The following is a 22,197-nucleotide window of genomic DNA, read 5'->3' on the forward strand; positions in this document are numbered from 1 at the left end:
TTCTTCTATATGTTCTTTATTAAAGTTAGAAGGTCAGGGTTAAAGCAACATCTTTTAGGTCTGATCAACAGTTAGAGACTTGTCAGTGACAGACACAAATCCTCATCTATCAGAGTGAAAATTTTATATTCTAATAGCATAAAATGTGTGACTGCTTGTGATGCATTGGAATATTTATTTTTAACAAACTGAAGAATGTTAAAGAATGATCAAGACACGTAGAAAATAATTTCAATGACCATTATTAGCTCTGTTCTGTATATAGATCAATCAGCTTCTGATGCGTGTGTCTTAACTCTCTCTCGACAGCCGTGAAAAGCTGTGGATATGCATGGAATACTGCGGTGGCGGATCCCTTCAAGATATTTACCATGGTATTTTGAAGCTTATGTCAACATTTGTACCTTTTGGAAGCTTTTGGCAAAAAAGACAACTCGAAAGCAAACAAACGGGGAATTTGGTGGTGGCGGCGGGCATTGCATGCGTTGTTTCCTATGAAATGAGCAGCGATTTCAGCGACAACAGATTTTGTTGAGAGCCCTTCTCGGACGTGGTGACAGTCACTTTGTGTCATTAGCCTGCCATTCTGGGCGAGAATATGCTTTATTTCTAATCATCACACTGCTCGTTTTTCTCCATGATACTTAGATAACTGATTCAAAGAGTCCGATTTCTTCCAGGGGAGTCGTGACAGCGGCTGTCAGCGGAGGGCTGGCCGGCAGCTTGAGTTGGCTTGGGTCAACCAAGTGCCTTTGCAGGTTGGGGCAGGGATCGTTCATCTGCTTTTCTGAAGGGGAAAAAGACCCTACAGAGGTTCACAGCAGAAATCTTGCTAATGAGATGCGGAGGCTGTATTAGTTCTAGAATAAAACTATTTGTTAAAACCATTCGTTGTTGAACGCAGAAGTCAAAACAGTGTTGCAGATACACGGCCTGTGTGTTAGTCCCACAGCCAGAAAGGGTGCGTAGTGTGAGGAAGCTGATTTTGCTGGGAAAGCTCTAAATTTGATTTTTAAAGGCTAAAAATAACTTGTTATCCCGTCCCCTGTACAATAGCATGCCACTCTTGTTACTATTTTTACCTCTGAGATGCCATGTAGAGTTGTTGATTCTGTAGAAGGATTTATTGGAGTTTCTGGAAAAGCAGTCTGGGAACTTCCTCTGCCTTTAGCTGATAGCACAAAGTTTTTGAATCCCAAAGCTCTTTCTGCTTCATTTGTACTAAATGGCAGAAAAATAGTTTTAAGACAGTTCTAAGTCCCACAGCCCCCTAATATAGACTATCTGCATTTCTAATATTAAGAGATTAGCAGAACTCATTTTTGTTGCTTTTTACCTCACACACAATATAAGATACTATATTATTACCAAGTCACTTGTAAAATGATAATTAGATTTCTGTCAAAACAGATTTTCTTCTTGCTATGGGTATTATCTTCTATTATTGCAAGAGAATGAAGAAGAAAATGACAGAAAGCCTTTCTGTTTTTAAAAAAAAAAACACTTTTCAGATCAAATTAAAATACAGTTCATGCAAAAAATGTTGTTTAGCTTTTGCATGCAGATACCACTTTTTTGGCTGCTTCGCAATAGTATTATACAGTGGACACTGTAAAGTTACAGGCTCTTTCGTCTTTGTTTTCAGTAACAGGACCTCTCTCGGAGTTACAAATTGCTTACGTATGCAGAGAAACTTTACAGGTACTGTACTGCTGCAGGTGTATGATAAAGCCTTTGGTCTATGTACAGGAAGTGGATATGGCAGATGAGCAAATTCAGAAAGCGATGCTGTACCTTCACTTATATTTGTAAGCACTGGGTATCCAGTGAGACCAATTAACTAGGGTTAATCTGCTAGTTTCCATATTGTATAAATAAAAATTAGCAGCAAACGAAAGTAATGTGGTGCAAATACTTGCTTAAATCACTGTCAGAGCAACTTTTGTCCGCTCCTTGTGCCATAATTTGCAGAAGCAAAATCCTAAAACTCAGTCCTCTTCCTGTTTCTCTAGCGATCCAGTTGGTTTCAGTGAACCTATGGAAGACGTAGGTCTTTCCAGGCTGTGAACGCAGTGTTGTCTCGGCTGTTTGCATGCACTGTTCTAGCACAGTGATTCAGTGCAGCAGTTGTTTAGGACAAATTTTTGAATCTTGTTGCAGAAAACAGCTAAAACCTAGTAAGCAAGGGTAAGTAGCTGAGCAATGAAGAACCCCACACATTTTAATCTGGCTGCTTGATCTATGACAGTAAATTCTAATAATTCATAGAGGAAAAATATTACAACCAGATCACTAAAATTGTTTCGTCTTGTGATTGCTAATAACTGTGGAAATACAAGATAAGATGGTACAGACAGCTCGTTTCTTAAGGGAGCTTTTCCTTCCCTGCCCTTTGTATCCATGAGTAGCTCCGTAAGAGAATGGTGAAGACACCCACCTTGCCCTGGAGTACTGGGTGAGCGGGTGGCTGCCAGAGGCAGGGGCGCAGACCGGGAGCTGATCCGCTCGGCAGTTCTCTTCCTGATCTCTTGTTGCTGTAGGAACTTGTATTGCTGGAAGGGCAGCTTAAAGGCTGAACACCTTTCGGTTGGAACCTTTGGGGCTTCACAAGAATAATTAACTTCAGTAAAGGGTAAAGGCGCTGTATCCTGAGGTTTGTTTCGAAAATGCACACGTATCTGTGTAAAATATTACACCGTGCCTCGTTGAAACGAGTCTTCACATGCATTTGTTGGTGCTGCGAGAGATGAGGAACAGAAGCCAGCGTATTTCTTACCTTCAAATCTCAAATTTCTCAGCTTTCAAATAAAATAAATTGAGTAATTTATATTTATTAAATATGACTGGCTTTGTAGTAAGTTAACAAATGGCAAAACTGAAGTGTTTTTCTTTTTTTTTACTTCCAGGGTCTTGCTTATTTGCATATGAAGGGCAAAATGCATAGAGATATAAAGGTAACTTGGAGCTGTGGGGAGCTTATCTTAAACTTTCTGATGCAGCAAAATACTCCTGATACAGCATTTTAACTTTCTATCTGTTATGCTTTAGGGTGCAAATATTCTACTAACAGACCATGGAGATGTCAAATTAGGTAAGTTGTCTGAGTTCAATAGTAAGACCGAACGCAAATGAGCATTTTAATTTAACCAGTAAAAGTTAATAGTCCCAGCTGGGATACTTCGATTTAGCAAGTTGTCTTTTACTTTTGTCGTGCCGCTAGTGCAGAAACGCACAAAAACAACCAGAACGTAGAGCGCCTGCCTCCTGATCCAAATACTCCGCTTTTGTAGGGCTTTGTTTTGTGTTGGGTAGCACCTGCACAGCAAAGGTGGAGCCTGCTAAAGATGAAGCACAGTACAGCAGATCTCCTGTATTGGTGCACTCAGTTTTACTAGATACTCTTCTCTGTGGCACTAACGTTCTGGTACTGCACCATGGGACGTGAGTCATGCCATTTAGAGCAAGAGTTGACAATAGAAAGCGTCTCTCTGTGGGTGCTTGTGTAGGTACAAGATGAGAGGTTTCGCATCCTATCAAGAGGCTATAGGTAACCAACCACCTTCTTCAGGTTTTGCTCTTTTGGAGCAGTCACTGAGCCAACCGACAGGCCTGGAAACCTCCTCAGTTTCTCTGGAATTGGCCAGGTGGGGGTTACATGGGCTTGGCTGCTCCAAGCCAGGATGGTGGCTCTCCCTTGGAGCCCTCAGGGATGCCCTAAGCATGTGAGATAGCTCCTCCTGAGCCTGGCAGCCCGTGGAAATGTGGGTTCTGCTCCTGGCCGTGCCTCTAGCCCTGTGTGCGACTGTGGGCATTTCCAGGAGGGCGGAGATGAGGAAACTCTCCTTTGCAAGCGCTCTGAGGTCTGCAGGTGAAAGCTTGGAAGGTGTCCATATTACCAGATTCCTCCAATGACTCTTTGCATTTGCAGGGGCACAAACAGGCCGAATCTCTTGTTATCTCGGTGCACTGCCTTCAAATTCCCCATCTGACTGTCTACACTCTCACTTCATGGGTTCTAGCTGTAGACAGGGCTCTTCAGGAGGTCAGGAACAGACTCCCCATCAGAAGGAACAAGCTGTTCATCATCTTAGTGCGTTCAGTGTTGTAGTCAGGGTGGTTGCGTGCTAGCTGCCTTGCTGCTCTTCAGAATAGCCGTCTGGTTCAACATGCCTGTTCTCCTGGGGTGACATAGGAGCGCTTTGCTAAAAAAGTACAACTTTTTAGGGAGGCAAAAAGAAAAAAAAGCTAAAACCTTGAAACTCATTGGAGCTTCCATTAATTATATTAAACTTAGGTTACGCACCAATACCTTCTTTCTGCCTAAGCCAGTTACCTTTTGCCTAAAAATATCCTCCAGCTGTCATGCTACAAATGCAATAAAAATAAAACTGGACTAATCGATTTTTGGCTCTCTGAGATAACCCAGTTACCCGCAGTCCTCAGAGTGAGGGATTGCTGTCCCCGAGGCAGACGCTCTGGAAGCAAGAGCAGGCGGCCCCCCAGAGTTCCTCCAGGAGTAACCCAGAACCAGTACTGGCTCCAAAGCTTGGTGCTATTCTCCCTCTAGGATATTAAGGTGAATACCCACTGAATTTTGTGAGGTGGTTTCGTTGCTGCATTGGGAGACGGAACAATGGCTAGGAGGGGAACAGCATCATCAGTGAACTGTATCTAGAAACTAATCTAATTTGAAGTCATGTCAGTGAAGAAATTAACTGAATTCATTATTAATCTTTAACTGCTGAAGCTTAATGCATTTTTAACTTGGATTAGAAATGCGAGTGTTTTTTTTTATAATGCTATACCTCCTAGAGCGGAATTGGAGTGTTAAATGAAAATCAGATTTCTAAGTAAGTGATATTTTCATTTTACAGCGGACTTTGGTGTAGCAGCAAAAATAACAGCCACCATTGCGAAGAGAAAATCGTTTATTGGTACCCCTTACTGGTAATAAACTGCTTTGATTGTTATGGTTACATGCAAAGCGAAGTCTGTGTTTACAAATTGTACCAAGAATTCCAAAGTGCATACAGTGAAGTGTGTCTGTATATATATATATATATATATATATATATATATAAGTATACACACACACATTTTTAAGTTTATATAGGTCATTGCACACACTCCCTTTCTTCCAAGTGAAATGCCCAAAAGGTAAATCTGGGAAGCACTGATTGTAGCTGGTCTGTTACTGGAGCAAAGCTACCTGCTGTTTGGAGCGGGATTGCTGCTTCTCCCCAGCTTATTAAGGCAGAACATTCAGCCCTTTTTCTGGACACCTCATGGTAGTTTAGTTTCTCAGTGATTTCACTGCATTAGTGAATGAGGTCTTTGGGGGTTCTGCTTTGCAGAAAGAACTGTGAAGAAAAACAGATTTAAAACTTTTTTTAATCGTCTCTACTACTTAATTTCTGCGCAAGGCAGCATTTAATTTGCTGACGTATCGTTGTAAATCTTGAGCTGGATTATAGATGGAAATTTCACTGCTTTTGAATTTCGGTGTGTTGGTGATGCAGTTAAGATGCCTTTCCCCAGGGCAATATTCTTAGCCCATACTGCACATGTACCTACAGCTTAAGCCAGGCAATGACTCTTAATGGTTTGCTGCCCTCTTTGTCCTGTTGGAGAAGGAGGACTAAGGGCAGGAAGATTATCTGCTCATTAAAGCGTTTCGCCAGGAATCAGGAGAGCCTGCTTCTGTTCTAGCTTTGCTGGCGAGTTCATGACCTGAGGCAAAACACGTAACCTCCGGGTGTTTCTTTCCTCCTCTAGTGCTGGGTGAGGGGAGGTGACACCAAGCTTTGCCTTGCGCTCTTTGAGGAGGGTCACACTAGAATTAGGTGAAGGGCTTTGCGGCTCTTGGGTACGGGCAGCGATTCAGAGGTGTAGCCCTATTCTGCTCCACGCGCTCTGACTGAACGATGGCTTTGCTTTTCAAGGATGGCCCCAGAAGTCGCAGCGGTGGAGAAGAACGGCGGCTATAACCAGCTCTGCGATATCTGGGCGGTCGGCATCACCGCGATTGAACTCGCAGAACTCCAGCCACCGATGTTTGATCTTCATCCAATGAGGTCTGCTGACGGGGAGCTGGCTTGTCTTCGGGCTCCTCGCCAGTCCCGAAAGGGACAGTTGTGATACAGCGTAACCTTCGTTGTAGCTCAGACCTAGAAACTCACGCTAGGGTTCCTTCATCAAGCGTCTAGTTTCTGAGAGCGCTGTGTCTGCTCTCAAGCCATCAATCTGAAGCTAAGGACTTAAATTTAGAATGAAAATTACACCTGAAAATTTTAAGTATTTTTTAAACTTTGTGATGTCGTCAGCCATGTGAATAAGAACGGGTATAGTAAATTGAGTAGAGAAACTATAGCGTTATATTTAACAAGCTTATGCATGACAATAAAAAGATCTTTAGAGATGAGAAAATCAACAGCTTTATGGCATCTGTCTTCTAACAGTGTAGGCTATGATCCAGTTTTATCAGTTTGATTCTTATCTTGAAGCAGAATTATAATATGAAGTATAATTATAATATGAATTATAATATGACTTTGGAGTGTTTAGATATTGGAGTGAAATTAATTATTTTTTATTGTATAATTACATTGTTCTTCCTTTATCTTTAGGGCATTGTTTTTAATGTCAAAAAGCAACTTTCAGCCACCAAAGCTAAAGGAAAAAGCAAAATGGTAAGTTAAACCCTTCTCTTTTTTTCAATGTTTTGCAGATAACATGAAAAAACGAAGTCAACAATGTATAAGAAAATGCATTGGTTCTATAAGTACTTATATACAGTAGAACTCTGTAGGCTCATGGTGCTACTTCCTTGCCACAAATGTGACCTTTTTCCATTATGAAATACTTGATTCTGGAAGGCCTAAAACCTGCGGTTCCGAAACATGCAGCTAGGAGAGAGACCTGGAGTGAACGTGAGCCTGCTCGGGAGATGCCCCCACCCGCTCCTGAGCAGATCCTGAGAGCAACTTGTGAATTTTACATTACAATGATTTTTGCAGCGTCTAACAGATCTTCACTATTTGCTCAACTGAAATTTTGGTTTCGCATAATCATTAGATTAAGGAACAACTTAAGCTCTAAAACCATAACTATCTATTACATTATTGAAGAAGGAAGCTGGTGAAAAATAATGTGTGCTAGTTTTCAACTCAGTAGCTTGAGAGATGATTTTGCTTAAAGAAAGGCGTTCAGATTGAGACCCTTTTCGTACGTGCTGAGAAACAGCTACTTGTTTGTCATAGGAGCCTGAAAGCAAAGGAAGGAGGAGGCGTGAGGTCCCGCAGCAGACCGCGCGGGGCAGGAGCATCCTACCTGTGTGATCCCTGCTGCTGGTCCAGAGGCCAGGGAAATCTCCCCTCTTGGACCCTCTTGGTGTGTCCTAGGAAGGAAAATTGTTTCTATCCTTTCCCCTCTATTTCTATAATAGGGCTTTTGCCACTGTAACTGGGGCAGGTGATTTTTTATTCCCTTCATGAAGATTGTGCCTCTGTCAGCATACATTCTACAGGCATTTCTTCAACTTGTGGTACCTTCCCAGCGTCTGCAGGATTTTGTGCCGTGCTTAGTAATGTTTTATTTTGACACCCAAAACAGTTCTGGTGTACAAGATTTTTTGTTCACAAATCTGCCATGCAGCTTTTTTACCTTGAGGGGTCTGGGTGGGTGGATAAGGACTAAGGGAAGGGAAGGAACGCTTCTCAGTGTATGTTTCCTGCATCCAGAAGAGCTCAGTGCAGCCCCGGCCAATGCTCCATGCTTCTCCAACGCCTCGTTCTCAGATGTTCAGGCGAGAAGAGGAAATATGTTTCCTAACATAGTTTGAATAAGAGCAGATTTGGGCTGATGCTCCCAGAAAGGTGCATTAACACAAATGCAGTTGCAAGAAAAATACTTGTCAAAGTCCTGTACAGTGCTTGTAGGTCCCGTCATAATATCAAATTATAATTCAAATTTTAAAAGAGGTCATATGATGCAGTCGCCTAAACTGTTTCAAAAATAGCAACAAAGTGTTTTAAAGAGTAAGTTGAGTCTTCATCTTGTCCTTCTTATTTTATTTTCCTGCTTGTGACCACAAGCAGTGAAATTTTAGGTTTCCCTGGGTTTTGAGGGTTTGCTGGGTACCTAATTCACAAATTTTATTGCTGATACCTGGTTCCATAACAGCTGAAATTTGAAAAGGTCAAAATAGCACCATGTGTGTTTAGTTTATTTGCTATATCCTACCAAAACTTTTTCCGTGCAAGTTCCGTGAATCACATGTTTTTCCTCCTGTTTGACTAACTCGGTAACATAATTATTCAGATCTGAGATGCACTGAGGTAGTTGGACAACCTGCTAATTTAGCACATCCTTTTGTAATCTGTCTAGTCACCGTGTCGAAATTTAATATCTTTTTCAAAACCTTCTTTTTTAAGGTCATCAATATTCCACAATTTTGTCAAAATAGCACTTACAAAAAATCCGAAGAAGAGACCAACAGCAGAAAGGCTCCTTTCTGTAAGTGACTTGGAACTTCTCGTGACATCAGTAAACAGTCTGTTGCTTCCAAGTGAATAACAGATCACTAGGGAACCAAACTGCGATGATTTTCTTTCTCTGATCTTACGACGTGGGTGGTGAAATCTGAATGGAAGAGACATTGGCCTACTGTAGGCAGTACCAAGATTTTATTCAGTGTCAAGAGTTTATAAGGTTTTTATTGCTGAAAATTACTGGAAATTGCCTCATGTTCTGTCCTCAGCCTGTCCTTTCTACAAGGGAATGTCTCGGCCTCTTAGAAAGAGCTGCGCAGAGCGGGCGTTGACCCTTTCTGTCATGCAAATAGAGAACTGATATATTTAACAGTTGTTCATGTGTCTAATTCTGTCCTGTTTAACTTGAATTAATTACTCATGCAAAAAGTGAAGTTACTGTGTAAGTGTTTGTATGACTCAGAGTTTAATCGACAATTGAAACTGGTCAAAGTCAGTCAAAACCAAAGTTCCTGTGCTGACGGAGAGTGTAGAAGTCAAGCCTTCCGGTGTCACTAAAGAAATATTCGAGCCCCCAGAAAACTATTAGGCAAAATTCGATAACGCATTTTATATTGGATGTTTATTAATGAAAGTTATGTACCGGTTGCGTATCGTAACTTGTCTTTTTTTGTGGTTTTAGCATAGTTTTGTAGGGCAGCCTGGTCTTTCAAGATCTTTAGCAGTGGAGCTGTTGGACAAAGTTAATAATCCTGACAACCATGCACACTACAGCGAAGCAGACGATGATGATTTTGAGGTGAGAACATCTTTTATTTTAGGTGAAATTGCTGTTGAAATATCTTGCTTTGCTTTCACCATATAAGCCTCCAGCTTGACGGGGGCACTGCCCACTCATTTTTAGGCCTCCTGGAAGTTACAGTGCTGGAGAAAACAGGCAATCTAACCCCAGGGCTTGTCACACTTCTACTGTAAAGTACATATAAAGTTCCTGTGCATGGCAGTACGGGATCTTGGCTAGGGCAAAGACGGTGTATGTAACAATTTGTGACCACAACAGCTTTGTTTTTCTTTGTTTAATTTGATTATTGATTGAGATGCAATGGAAAGCCACATCACCTTCCTAAATTTTGCTGTTTACAACTCTTACAGCCGCACTCCGTTATTCGCCATACGATTCGTTCTACAAACAGGAATGTTAGGGCAGAAAGAACAGCGTCAGAGATAAACTGTAAGTCGCTAACCTACTTTGCCCATATTGCGGGGTTGGTTTACTTTTACCAGTAGAGGATGTTGGTGTTACTCTTTTATTACATACCCTGGAAAGCCTCTTCTGCTGTTGGCACACTTGAGAAACAAAACCAGAAAAAACAACACATAAACATGAATCTTCAATAATATTTTTCCAAAACCAAAATTAAAACTTGCATATTTTTCCGCTATTTCATTTCATGTCATTGCTGAATAGTAATGTTTATGTGGAAACCTTGTATGACCAGTATAGTCTTTCAGCACTGTGATTTGTGTCAGACCATGCAGTCCCACTTAAAACAGCAAAAACACTAATTACGTGCCAACTTCAAAAAGTAAGAGTGGGCTGATAATTAAGCGGGCATCTTTTCACAGGGATATCTTGGATGTTTTGGAAAAGCGTAGCGTTTTATGTTGGTTTCTACAACTGTTTCAGCAGTTAAGCCTTTTCTTGGTGCCAAGGGGGTGATTGCAGTAGCTGTGTCTCTTGTGATTGCAGTAGCTGTCCTGACCACAGCATGTGTTATTTTAGTGCATTTTCTTTAAAAAAAAAAAAAAATGTGTTTTTTTTTTCTTTTAAAACAGTATTAAAGCTTTACTCTGTTGGATATAAGTTGAAATTCTGAGGGTAGAAACTGCCTTTCTCTAGGTTTGGACATTGTAGTTTAAATGCTGTCTGCTTCTCTGAGTCACATACATGTCACTTTTAGGAAGCTTACTGTTAAAAAAAAAACTCTCTTTTTTCACATGCATTAAAAATAACATGTGGTTACATGGTTACACTTTGTTATATTTTCATTGTATGACTTTGTATTTCCTTTCCCTCCATTTCCTTCTTGTGGGTTTTACATTTGCAAATTTAAGCATTTTGACAATTGACTTCATGAAAAATGGTGATATTTCAAGTGACAGTCATATTTTATAGGCAGATTAAAACTGTATATACTATTCTGATATGTTACAACATGCTTTTCACTGGTACATTAAGCATTAAAAAGGCATTAGAGTAATGTATATTAAAGTTGAAAACGTAATGTTTTGTAGTTGATAAGCTACAGTTCGAGCCTCCTCTACGGAAAGAAACGGAAGCTCGAGATGAAATGGTAAGAACAAGTTCGTTTTTTCCATCGTTTATTAAAATCATAGCGTCTTCATTATTTTGTGGCTCAGCTCTAAGTAATATGTATCTGAACTGTAAAGTCCCGAGAAGACCACTCTTGGTCCCCAGACAATCGCCACATTTTTAGGAAGATGAATTGCCCTCTGTGCTTTGTGCGGAGAGTCTTGCTCAGATGAAAAAAATGACATGCAGCAATTAATTTGGTAATGCGAAGAGGCCATTCTGCGTTTGAATCCTTGATCTTCCCATCACCAGAATTTTTTGCTTCTCGTTGCTCGGCGCACAGCCAGCTCACGTGCAGACATTTGTGCCCCCTGTGAGCTGCTGCTGCTCGTTCCAGTTCTCCACAGTTTGCTTCGGATCAGCTCATTAATGTTCCTTTGGGTTCGTATGGGACTGTGCACACCAGGGCTCCGTTTATTAATAAGTGGTGTGAATAGCAGCAGCTGCCGTTAAAATTAATTTGGAGATGCTGGTGCTCAGCACTCCAGAAAAATCCATTCCAGTTTTTCAAAGCAGTACTGCAATCCAGCAGGTAGGTGTGAGCCCATCTTTTCGGAAGCGACTGATCAGGTTCGTACGTGTTGCTATTAATGAGGTCCCATCAGTACCCTAAATAAAGACGGGGATGCTCCCAGCCTCCACGGATGGTGGCTCCTGTGAGTTTGGAGGTGGCTGCAGTGCCGTCTCTTGTTGGAGGAGTGTCTTGGAAGCGCCCTGAGGGCAAAATCCTTACTCAGTTTTCACCGTCAATTTTTGTTTTAGTGTTATTTATCGCCACTCAGCACTGGCATTGCACCATTTCTAGACACTGCTCCTAAGTCTGAGCCTAAGGAGTCGAAGATATCTTTTCAATGATTGTTTTGTAATTGGATCGTAAAACATGGCTTCACTTTGGAAATTTATTTTACTGATTATGGGTCGTTCTGCAGGGCCTGGGAACCTCCCAGGCCTCTTCAGGTGCTGTTGGTTAGTTATTTCAGTTTGCTAGAAAAAAGTCTTGAATGAAAATTTCTGCATCTTCAGGGTGTAGCCGCCGGCGCTGACTTTGCTTCACATTGGAATCCTTTTGTTGATGGTGGAAGCAGCAGGTAAGCACGGAGTTTAAAAGCATCTTTTACTTCTGTGACTTAGTTTGGAAGTGCAGGCTGAAAACAAAATTAAGTTATGGTGGAAAATCAAAGCATGAGCCCTGGTGCATTTTAGTATTCATGAAATTAAAAGCAATTTTACCCGCTGTGCATTCCTCCTTCTGCAGTTGGCTGGATCACTGTCTGGGGGGAGGAGTGATCATCTCCTTTAATGATAAGCGGTGCTTTATTTAAACCTGTTGTAGCTCCCCAGTAGTATATGGGAAGCGTGGTGTGTATATATGGACACCGTAGTGAAATAAAAGGGCCAAAGTCGATTTTCTGAAGCAGAGGGCTGAGACCGGCATCCCGCGCTGGCCCTGCGGTTCCCCTTGAACCGCTGCCGTAGCCGTGGCAGCCCGTGACACAGCGCGTTCGCAGCGCTGAGGCAGGTCTTCGCAAGTACGCAAAGGAGAAACCGGTTTTGAAGATTTAGTTTTACCGAGTTCGGTACGACTACATGACTACGTCTGCTGTGGGTGCGTGATCAGAGCGGTGTAATCTTTAATACCGTTTTCCAGTGTTTCGGGATGAAAAATTTTAGGAAAAGAAATGCTATAACTAATTTCCCCCGGGCTAAAAGCAGGTTGGAAGTAAGGGAGTACGACTGTCTCCAAGCTAGAGCTGAATTTAATGTGTGTGTGGCTTCCTTTTGCTGCAAACTGCTGGATTCTGCCTTTAAAAGGTGATGGGCGAATTTGCAGTGAAGAGTAGGGAAGTTTAGTAATCCTGACTGATCCACATATGCAGGGAAAGATGGTACGTGAGCTAAAGTAATTGCTAAGCTGGGAGAGCCTGCTTCCCATCTTTATTTGGAACGGAGCATCAGACACTACATTTCTTTGGCTTTTTTGCAGATAAAGTCTTGCATAAGCTGTCAGCTGACATTGCAGCCCCCTGGAAAGCTGGCCGGGTCACGCACATTGCTAGCGTTTGGATCTTTCGAGGTCCAGCCTCTTTTTCTGTCCTCGCTCTCATCGTAGCAAAAGCTCAGGGCGGCTCTAGGCCCTGCCCGTCCCTCTCTGGGAGCGACTGCGACTTCGCGCTTTCCTCCTCGCTTTTTCTGCTCGCGTGACCCTGAGGGGCTAAAGCCTTTCGCGTCGGTGCCGAGGTTTCTGCAGGCAGCCGCAGTCTGGGGGGCTGGAGAGCAAAGCTGTGATTCCTCGTCTTTGCGTCCTCCCCTGCAAAGTGACTTATTGATTCAATTCTGTCTGCGACATTATTAAGACTGCGCCAGACTCCGTTAAAAGCGGTGAATGTAGCCTCAGCAAATGGTGCCAGGGCTATAAATCGGTAAACAGACCCAGATTTAGGAAGCAATTTTTCTCGCTGAAAAGAGCATGGCCATGAAGTTTCTGGATGGTGAATCCGTGTGCCGCTCGCTTGGAAGTGGTTTGCAGTTGAGAGGGATAAACAGGAAATGCATAGCTCATCCGTCCCCAGGAATCCTGCGGGGGGCCGGAGCGGCGAGGAAGGGATGTGTGCTGGAGGGGGGGCTCGCTCGTCGCCTCCTTCGGCTTGTAGCGCAGTTATGCCGATTGAGACGTTTGACTCGGGAGTTACCTCCCTGGAAAGGGGGACACCGGAAAGTGTACCCAAAGATTGAGCTAATTCACTGTTTTTTTCTCACTGTTACTGCAGCATTTTAAATGACTGCTCGATATATGTTTTCTGCATTATGGAGGTGGTTTGTGTTGCTGGGTGTTTGGGTTTTTTTTAAGCTAATTCCTGTTGACAACTGTCTGCTGCTTTTCCTTCAGGAGGCATCATTTGCAGGGAAATTATCTCATGATCTAAAACTGATTGGATTAGTATTTTTATGATCCGTTTTTGTTTTTCTGCTAGTGATCCCCGTAGTCGCGCTTCGCTGGGTGCTGCGGTAGGCACAGCCGCGCAGCGCTGTAGGACGTGCTCGGTGGTGGGCTGTTGCGGGGTGCCCGCGCTGCGTGCAGACCGCCTGGTCTGCAAAGACGTGTAAACGCAGCCTGCTTCGGTACCCTGGAGGAGCTTGTAGCGGACTGAAACCTGAGCCAAGCAGCTTTCTGACTTGCCTCTTCCTTCTCCCAACTGGTAAATGCAGGAGCGTAGATTTCACGGTGTCCCAGCGGCCTAGCAAAGGCGCAGAGGAACGCGTTTTAATGGATTAAGTATCTGCAGTTCGGACTTTTTCTTTTTCTTTTTTTTTTTTTTGAAGACACAACTTGAAATTGCCATTTTCCAAGATGATATCAGGGTTTTTTGTTGTCGTTTTAGAGATGTGTTTTCTGTGATCTTTTGCTCCTCTAGTCACAATTTCTTTTTTGACCCTGTGGTGGCTTTGAAACAAAAATTCCCGCTGTAATGGGAAACAGTCTGAGTGTTTAGGATATAACGCTACAAGGAGGGAACTTTCCACTGCTTTTTCTTTGTGCAGGCTTTTCTCCATCTGTCCCCCACTAGCTCCCTCCGTTTTCCTTTTTAGTTGATTGTACAGACCGTGGTTGAGCATTTCAGCAATATTTAAAAATACCAGGTAGAAAGAATGAAAGATTCGCTGACGGTATCTGCACCGCGGTGCTTGTGTGGAAGAAAGCTCAAATGACGATCTGGGGTGCGGGGCAGCGAATGTGCTGAATGAAAAGGGCTTTAATGCTGCGGCTGAGAGAGAAGTACGGTGCTTTGAAAAGACCTGGGAGATGCTTGTTGTGAAACCGGGTTACATCACCGATCGGTTCGGTTGCACGTGTTGACCTCAGAGCAGAGCTCTTATTTTTATAAACATTTTGCCTAGGGGTCTCCTTACAAAATTTGGCGACGGGAGCGAAGATGTTGAAGAGTGAGTGAACCTCCTGCGTGCCGCAGTTGCATTTCCTCCGCGTGGCTCTCGCGAAGCAGGCCGTGTTCTGGCAAAAGCTCTCTCCTCAAAACGCTGCGGGCAGGCTTGCTGCTCATAAAAACCAGGCCTAGTTGCATTTAACGGTCTAACGCACGCTTGACTGTTTAGCTGCTTGTCAGGAGAAGGTTTGCAAAGCGACGCTTGCCCTCGCTCGCGCCTCCCCCAGGGCACGGCAGAGCGTATGGGGACGCGCCTAAAGCTTTCAAGCAGGCTTCGTGTCGAGGAGGCGAGGTTAATCGAACAGTCCTGAGCCCAGTCGCGGATGTGCAGATATCCCCGTTAGGGGATGCGCAGCCCCTCCGCTGCTCTCCTTTGACTCAGCCGGAGCGAAAGCTGCAAATCGGGCTGGACGGTTGGGGCCCAGCTGGTGACCGGCCTGCGGTGCAGTTGCTCTTGGGGCTGCTCTTAGGCGATGTCCAATAAACTTGTTTCGCCGCTTTGAAAACCGTCGAGAGGCCGTTGCTCTGTGACATGATCTACTGGCTGATACAGAAACGCAGCATTTTCACCGTCGGGAGGAATCTTCTAGAAAAACGAGTACAAAAAAAACAAGTAGTGGAAGGGGGCGCCTTCGGAGGACGAGTCCCTTAACGCATACTTATTTCCTAATTTCAAATACCCTTCATCACAAACGCTAACTTCCATGTTTATGAAAGAATGACAATTTATCAAAACCCACTTCTAACAAGTATTAATGTGCTTTTTTCCACTCTTAGGCTTCTAGTTTAACCCTGCTGTGCGCAGCTGTGATCAGTCTTTTCTATGCATCTGGCTCGTCCTCTTTACAGCCTTTGCTCTCAAGCAGTTCTGGTTATGTTGGTGGTGTAACTAAGACAACTACTGCTCCTTTTCGTTTCAGATCAACCCTCAAGCGAGCAGGGCCACCTCCACTACCTCCTAAGGTAAGCGACCGAGGTGTTTGAAGAGTTTTGGGTGGGCAGACACCACTTAGGCGGTCTCTGCAGTGCTTCTGTCTGAGGCCCGTAGTAGGCTGTAAATCCTGTTAAATACCATTTGCCAGCAGACTTCATGCAGCGTCGTATTTTGTGCTGACTTGCATCCTGTGCAGCCTCCCTGACTGCCGGGAATTCCTGGCCTTTATGCTGTCCTTGCTAAAGTGACTTTTAGGTATTTTCCCTCTGAAGGGAGCATGCTGCGTGGAATGTCCTCTTGTTCAGCAGTCCCTCTGCTGCTGTGATTTTTTCATCGGAGGAGGAATACCTCGCAGATCAGTGTGCTGTCCCGTGCCTTTGTCCAAACGCTGGGAACTTTTTTTTTCCTTTATGTAGCAGCAGTCTGACTTCAATCAAAATCTGTCTTAAGTTTATGCCTCCAGATGCCATTTCCAAGTTAATCTTCATCTCTTTTGTTTGTTGCAGCCAAGAATAAACAGTTACCCTGAGGAAAACCTGCCAGATGATGAGAAGTCTCAGACAATAAAGCATTTTCCTGACTCGCAAAACAGAGCCCCGCCAGCTCATAGGAGACAGAGTATTCCTGTTTGCGGGCCTCAGGCTGATTCTTCCCCCATCGGTATGACCAGCAGCATCAGCAGCCCTGGACTGCTTACAGCTAGATACAGCGACTTGGGTAAATGCATTACATTTCCAAAAGGTGACTTGTTTCCTTTCAAAGGAAATCAGTTTTGGAGCCCGCTCTGTTTTCAGTAGACAGTTAACTTAATTTAAGCTATTCATAAAGTGCAGCTTTCCTTTTCACGTGTGTGCTGGCTCTTATTAGAGCCATGACCCATGGTGGGAATGTCTGTGCCAAAACACGGACGTTCAGCCAGTCAATACCATCGCTGTGTTGCCTGCAGGCGGCAGGCACAGCCTTGACTGTGTCCAGGGTGCTCAAAAATGTGTCTGGGCTTCTTTTCAGGAAATGGGGATGGCATGCTGAAACTCATTGAAGAAAATGTTGAAGGGTCTGGACAAATCCCTCAGCTGCCACGTAAAAAAGAGAAAAGAGATTTTCCTGTAAGTACTGTGACTCACAGTCTGATCAGCTGCCTGATTTCACTGCCATGTTAGCTAACTGGTTAAAGTTTCTAAATATAGACGAATGGAAGCATAATGTACAGTTTTATATCAGTGCATGGGAGGTATTTTATAAGCTTTCTTTCTTCCCACAGAAGCCAGCAATCAATGGTTTACCACCAACACCGAAGGTGCTGGTAAGAAATCTCATTTGCGGTAGGAATTACTGGAAGTCTCCTCTCCTGTCATCTCTCTAGTGTCAGAAAGTTTGTGCTAGAATAAGCTATCAGCTCGTCTGGGGTGACTTCCTGCCTGTCGTAGCTAATCACTTTTCACCCAGTTCTTTGAGTACTGTATACCAAATGCCTTTTCCGAAAAATATCCTTTCACCATTCAGCCTGGATGTGAAGAGATGGAGACTTGACAGCCTCTTTGGGCTGTGCTCTCCAGGGGCATTCTCTGTTTTATAAAGAAAAATGGAGAACGGCAGTAGTCCTGGGAGAAGGTTTTATTTTCTTGAGTGTTTCTGCTTGTTTTGCCTTCATATGCCGTTATATAAGCACTTAGTATTGGTCTTGTCCAGTAGGTACTTAAAATTGTCCATGTCGTTCTGATCTGCCTTTGTGTTTCTTAATGTATATAAAGTCCATGAAAAAGGTTTGGAAGGCTGCATTGTAGCTCTGGGGAAGAGAAAATGTTTTGCATCAGAATATTTTAGAGTGAGTTTCTATGTCTGAAGAGAGCAGCGGTGGTACAGGGGTGTACTAACTGGCAAAGTGCCAGAAGATGAACACTTTATACTGCAAACTTGTTTCAGATTTCAGTTTTGGTGTCTTTCAGATGGGAGCATGCTTTTCCAAAGTCTTCGATGGGTGCCCCTTGAAGATTAACTGTGCAACATCGTGGATACATCCAGATACTAAAGGTAAAGTTGTTTTTCATTCATATTTTAAACCTGCCTGTTGCCAAAGTGGTAATGAGCTTTTGAATTAAACATTTTCTCTTAAATTTTTTAGATCAGTACATTATCTTTGGAACTGAAGAAGGTATCTATACTTTGAATTTGAACGAACTGCATGAAGCGACGATGGAACAGGTGACTATTGATATACTGAACAGGCAGAACAGATTTGGCAATATTATGAAACAAGAAAGTTTCGTATTAGGGGTAGATGGGCGTGCTAAGCTTTGTGGCATAAACTGATTCACATCAAAGTAAGCACTGGAAGTGCTAGAAGTGATAGTCCCCATACTTACGTGAATTTTTTGATGCTGCTCCTGTGTCAGTGCATTCAGAGGAGTTCTGTAGTAAAACATCTTTCTCCTCCGTGGAGACAGCCGATTACCCACCCTTTCTTCTTTGTCCATTTTATCTCCACTAGATGGCACATTGCTTCTCCACTGTATGTTATCACAGCCCTCAGCCATTTAATTTAGCTGACGCATACTAATAAATACGTATTTGCTTCTGTTTTGCTGGGCAGGCTACCCCTTTCCAAAGGCACTTCATACAACCGTGGCATTGCTGTGGTTGCTGCTTTAGGGTCAGGAGTAGCAAAGCATTCTTGCAGAGGAAGTGCTGGCAGATGCTGGTGATGAGATGTGTAGCTGTAGGTTTCCACAGCAGTTCACAAAGGCAGCTCAGGCCTCTAACAAGCATCAAATTCAGACAAGACACGGCACAGGTCAGAAACCAGAGGTGACAGGCTGGGCATGTCTGTGACTAATAGCAAGAGAAAGATGATTTCACTTAGAGGGTGCTACAGAGATTAAGCACAAATCTGTGCTTAAGAGGAAGTGCATGTGGCAGTGAAAGAAATCCTCAGTCCCTAGGAGCACCATGCTAGAGGACAGAAAGCTAGAGATGGGCAAAGGGGAAGGTGTTGCGTGGGGCAGGAGTCTAGCAAGGAGAAAAGCGAGAGAAGATTATAAAGGGCTTGATGGTGAGAATTGGAAGTTTGAATCTGATGCGGTGAGAAGATCCTCTCAAGTTAAGAGATACAAGAATGCACCCAAATACAATAGGAGAGGGTAGAATAGGAAGTTGATTATCTTTTTGTAGCCTCAGCAGATGTGAGGAACAACAATTTACTTTTCTAACAAACTTTAAAAAAAAAGGTGGTGACTACTGTTGAAATCCCCCTGTCCTTGCCTTAATGTTCTCTTTGCTCAGTTAGTCCAACAAAAGTCTTTAATCTTTCCTTGTACATTTTCCTAATTTATTTTATGTAATGTTCTTCTCTGGACTCTTCCAGACCCTTTTTTATATCCTTTTAAAAGGTTAGATGTGCCAGTGGTGGGCAGAGAGAGGTTGCTAGCATCCTACTAATGACATTTAATGCATCCCAGGATTAGTTTCCTTTCTGTGACAGCATCCTCAGCTGGCAGAAATCCCGTGTGAGCCACAGCAATCCCCAGGGCTTTACAGCTGCTGTGCTTCTGCCTTGCCAGTTTTTCCCGCTTTGTATTGATACGTTTCTTTATTTCTCACCACTAAATGCCATTACTTGACTTTTTTGAACTGTTTCTCCAGTTTTTATTTCTGAACCCATCCTCCAGCGTGCTTGCAGTCTCTCCAAGGTTAATAGCATCTGCTGATTGCATACGTATACTTTTATTGCATTATTAGTTTTTCAGTGAAAACACTGAATAGAACCTCAGAAAAAGACACTGTATGTCTACAGGCTGGTTTTTGTCCTGCTAAATGGCAAACTACTGGCAGATACTCTGTTTTTATGTCCAACAAGTTCTATGTTTTCTTTCTGTAGTTTCATCTACCCCATATTTTCTTATTTTGCATATGGAAATGGCATATGGGGCAAGATCTTTCGTATATGTATCATGTCTTACTGTTCCACTGCACCCAGCAGAGCAGTTCTCCTGATAAAGAAGGAAATTCAGATCTTCAAATACTTCTTGTTCTGCACAAATCCACACTAGGCGCTCTTAGTTGTTATCCCTTGCTAATTAAAAGCTACATGGTTTGTTCCTGTGCTACTCTAGATATCCAGAGTCAGTCTGTCAGACTTTTAGAGATCCTCAAGCCCTTTTGGTTCAGTGCAGGTACTGTGTTTGCCCTTCTTGGGGTCCATGTTTGTCCTCCATCAGTTCTTGAGGATAATCATTACTGAGAGCTTGGTTTGAGTCAGTTCTTAAGTACTGTGTATTGGGACCTGCTGTCATGAGTACATCTAATTGAAATAGTATTTAACATCTTCTTTATTGCTTCTCACACAAGTTCTTATCACGGTGCTGTTAACTGGGTTAATCATGTAGCCAGGAGGAACCTCCTTTCCCGCCAAGCAGTGGACCTAGCCTCCTTTTGTCTTCCCATTTAACACATTCATGGAACGTACTTTGCTTTTGTAATTTGATTTGCATCTTAACCTGTCTTACGTTCCTTCCTTCAGGCTTATCCTGTGGTTGCCTTGTCATCCTCAGCATCGTGTCATTGTTTCCATTTGCTGTATTACTTGTTTGCAATATTTAAGGCATGGGGGGGGGGATATTTACCCATCTTGTGGTGGCTGGGAGAGCGTTCCCTCATTCCCCTTCTCTTCCAGTGCAAGAACGTGGGGCCATCCAGCGAAGCTAGTGGGAGCCAAATGAAGTATAAGCAGTGGGTGACTGACCTGGGACTTTTTGCCAGAATGCCAGAAGTTACACGAGTTCAGAAGGGCATCTGGACAAATTTGTGGAAGATAAATCCTTTGACAGTCACTAAATACATAGGAACCACAACTGATTCAGCAGGTTTCTGAGCTGAAGAAGTTTAGTGCCTGGCAGAGTATTAGAGGCAGTACCATATGCATTTTTCCTGTTCTCACCATTTCTGTGGAGAAACTGTGTCACCTATGGTGACTGTTGGAAATAGGTATGAGGTTAGATGGACGTTTGGTTGAACAGGTACAGCCATCCTTTTGTAGAGCCTTGATTCAACCGTCTTGGTCTTTTGCTGTGTTTTGCAACAACATCCTTTGTTGGACGGGTCTGCTGTTGTCTTTTTTTTAATATCCTCCTTTAGATACAACAGACTCCTATGAACTCCTTTCTTCTTATTAGAACTTTTTCTCATGGTAGGACCTTACCTATGAATATCCTTCAAGATATTCAATTTTTTTTTTGTGATATCCATGTCCTTATTCTGCTATCCTCATTCCTTCCTTTGTTGAGATGCCTGAACGGTGTCATTTTGCAGTCACTTTTATCCAAGTTGCCTCCCTCCTTCAGATTGTCAGGAGGTTCCTCTTACCTTTAAAATCTTTTCAAATCTAGACTAGCTGCCCCTTGAGTACCTTCTGAAACAAAAATACGTCCCAATGTCTTCCATGAGCTCTCTTTACATAGCGGTATGATAACACAAATAGCCAGGTAGGTAAGTCGCACAAAATACAGGATTTTCCGAGTGGCTTGGAAAATACCAATGCTTCTCCCTGTGCCTCCCCCTGTCCCCCCCCACCGATTTGCGTGGGGTTTAAGTAGGCTGCTGTAATACCATTATCTTCTTTTCGCTGGCTGTCATTCCAGAGCAAGCTATATCTTTCTATATGTGGTATTCCAGTAGTGCCATTTGTCCCACTTCAGCTCTGTGCTGCTGATTTAAAAACTAAAGAAAATTTGAAGTTTGAAAGTTTTAGGGGTAGAAGAGAGAAGGAATGAAAAGTGATTAAGACAGAAAAAAGGACTAAGTAAGGGTCTAAGAGAGTGAATTAAAGCAAGGAATATATTTGCGGCTGGGACTTTTTCCCGTGTCAATCGCTGTGGGAATGGTAACAGAGATGGAGCAGGCAGAGAAAACCAGGGTTAGTAATTCCTGTATGTTTCTATTAATGGAAATATTTTCCTTCTTCAGTTATTTCCCCGAAAGTGCACCTGGTTGTATGTTATCAATAACACCCTAATGTCATTGTCAGGTATGTATAAATAGAGGAAAAATTAATAAAATAAAGAGAAACCTTTAAAGCCATCATTCAGTACAATGTATTTTTCCTTGGGCATAATTTGGATCAGATTGTTCTGAAGGAAAGAGTTGTGCATAGTTCCTTGTGTTTGTGTAGGCAGTTTAGCTTCCAGAGTGCTTTAATTCAAAAGATTTTCATAGATAAGACCAGAAGTTTATAGGTGGACTTTTACAAGTGGTAGATGCAATTGTCTGCAGTGCCTGATGGCATCTTTGATATGAACCAGATTCGGAAAATAAATCCAATTTAAAACAAAAACCATCTCAAGATAAAGGGGAATGAGGTGGCTATGAGATACTACTAATCCATCAGATTGACTCTTTTGGAAAAAAAAAATTTTTTTTCTGAATTGTCCTGAAATAAGGAGGTTCTACATAGGAAACAGATGAAGA

General features: G+C 42.9%; 1 protein-coding gene across 1 annotated transcript in view; it reads left to right on the forward strand.

Moving 5' to 3' along the window:
* Positions 1–22,197, forward strand: part of MAP4K5 (mitogen-activated protein kinase kinase kinase kinase 5) — a 71,363-nt gene that overhangs the window by 36,245 nt on the left and 12,921 nt on the right. The window contains exons 4-22 of the mRNA XM_067295192.1: positions 310–374; positions 1,646–1,701; positions 2,907–2,954; positions 3,049–3,091; positions 4,875–4,947; positions 5,943–6,074; positions 6,627–6,689; positions 8,433–8,514; positions 9,172–9,288; positions 9,642–9,720; positions 10,785–10,843; positions 11,887–11,951; positions 15,725–15,767; positions 16,245–16,455; positions 16,747–16,844; positions 17,000–17,041; positions 17,685–17,769; positions 17,861–17,940; positions 21,697–21,757. Coding sequence (XP_067151293.1) covers positions 310–374; positions 1,646–1,701; positions 2,907–2,954; positions 3,049–3,091; positions 4,875–4,947; positions 5,943–6,074; positions 6,627–6,689; positions 8,433–8,514; positions 9,172–9,288; positions 9,642–9,720; positions 10,785–10,843; positions 11,887–11,951; positions 15,725–15,767; positions 16,245–16,455; positions 16,747–16,844; positions 17,000–17,041; positions 17,685–17,769; positions 17,861–17,940; positions 21,697–21,757 — 1,502 coding nt within the window. The remainder of the gene's footprint in view (positions 1–309; positions 375–1,645; positions 1,702–2,906; positions 2,955–3,048; positions 3,092–4,874; positions 4,948–5,942; positions 6,075–6,626; positions 6,690–8,432; positions 8,515–9,171; positions 9,289–9,641; positions 9,721–10,784; positions 10,844–11,886; positions 11,952–15,724; positions 15,768–16,244; positions 16,456–16,746; positions 16,845–16,999; positions 17,042–17,684; positions 17,770–17,860; positions 17,941–21,696; positions 21,758–22,197) is intronic.

This window comes from Apteryx mantelli, chromosome 4 (genome assembly GCF_036417845.1).
Source record: "Apteryx mantelli isolate bAptMan1 chromosome 4, bAptMan1.hap1, whole genome shotgun sequence".
Classification (NCBI taxonomy): domain Eukaryota; kingdom Metazoa; phylum Chordata; class Aves; order Apterygiformes; family Apterygidae; genus Apteryx; species Apteryx mantelli.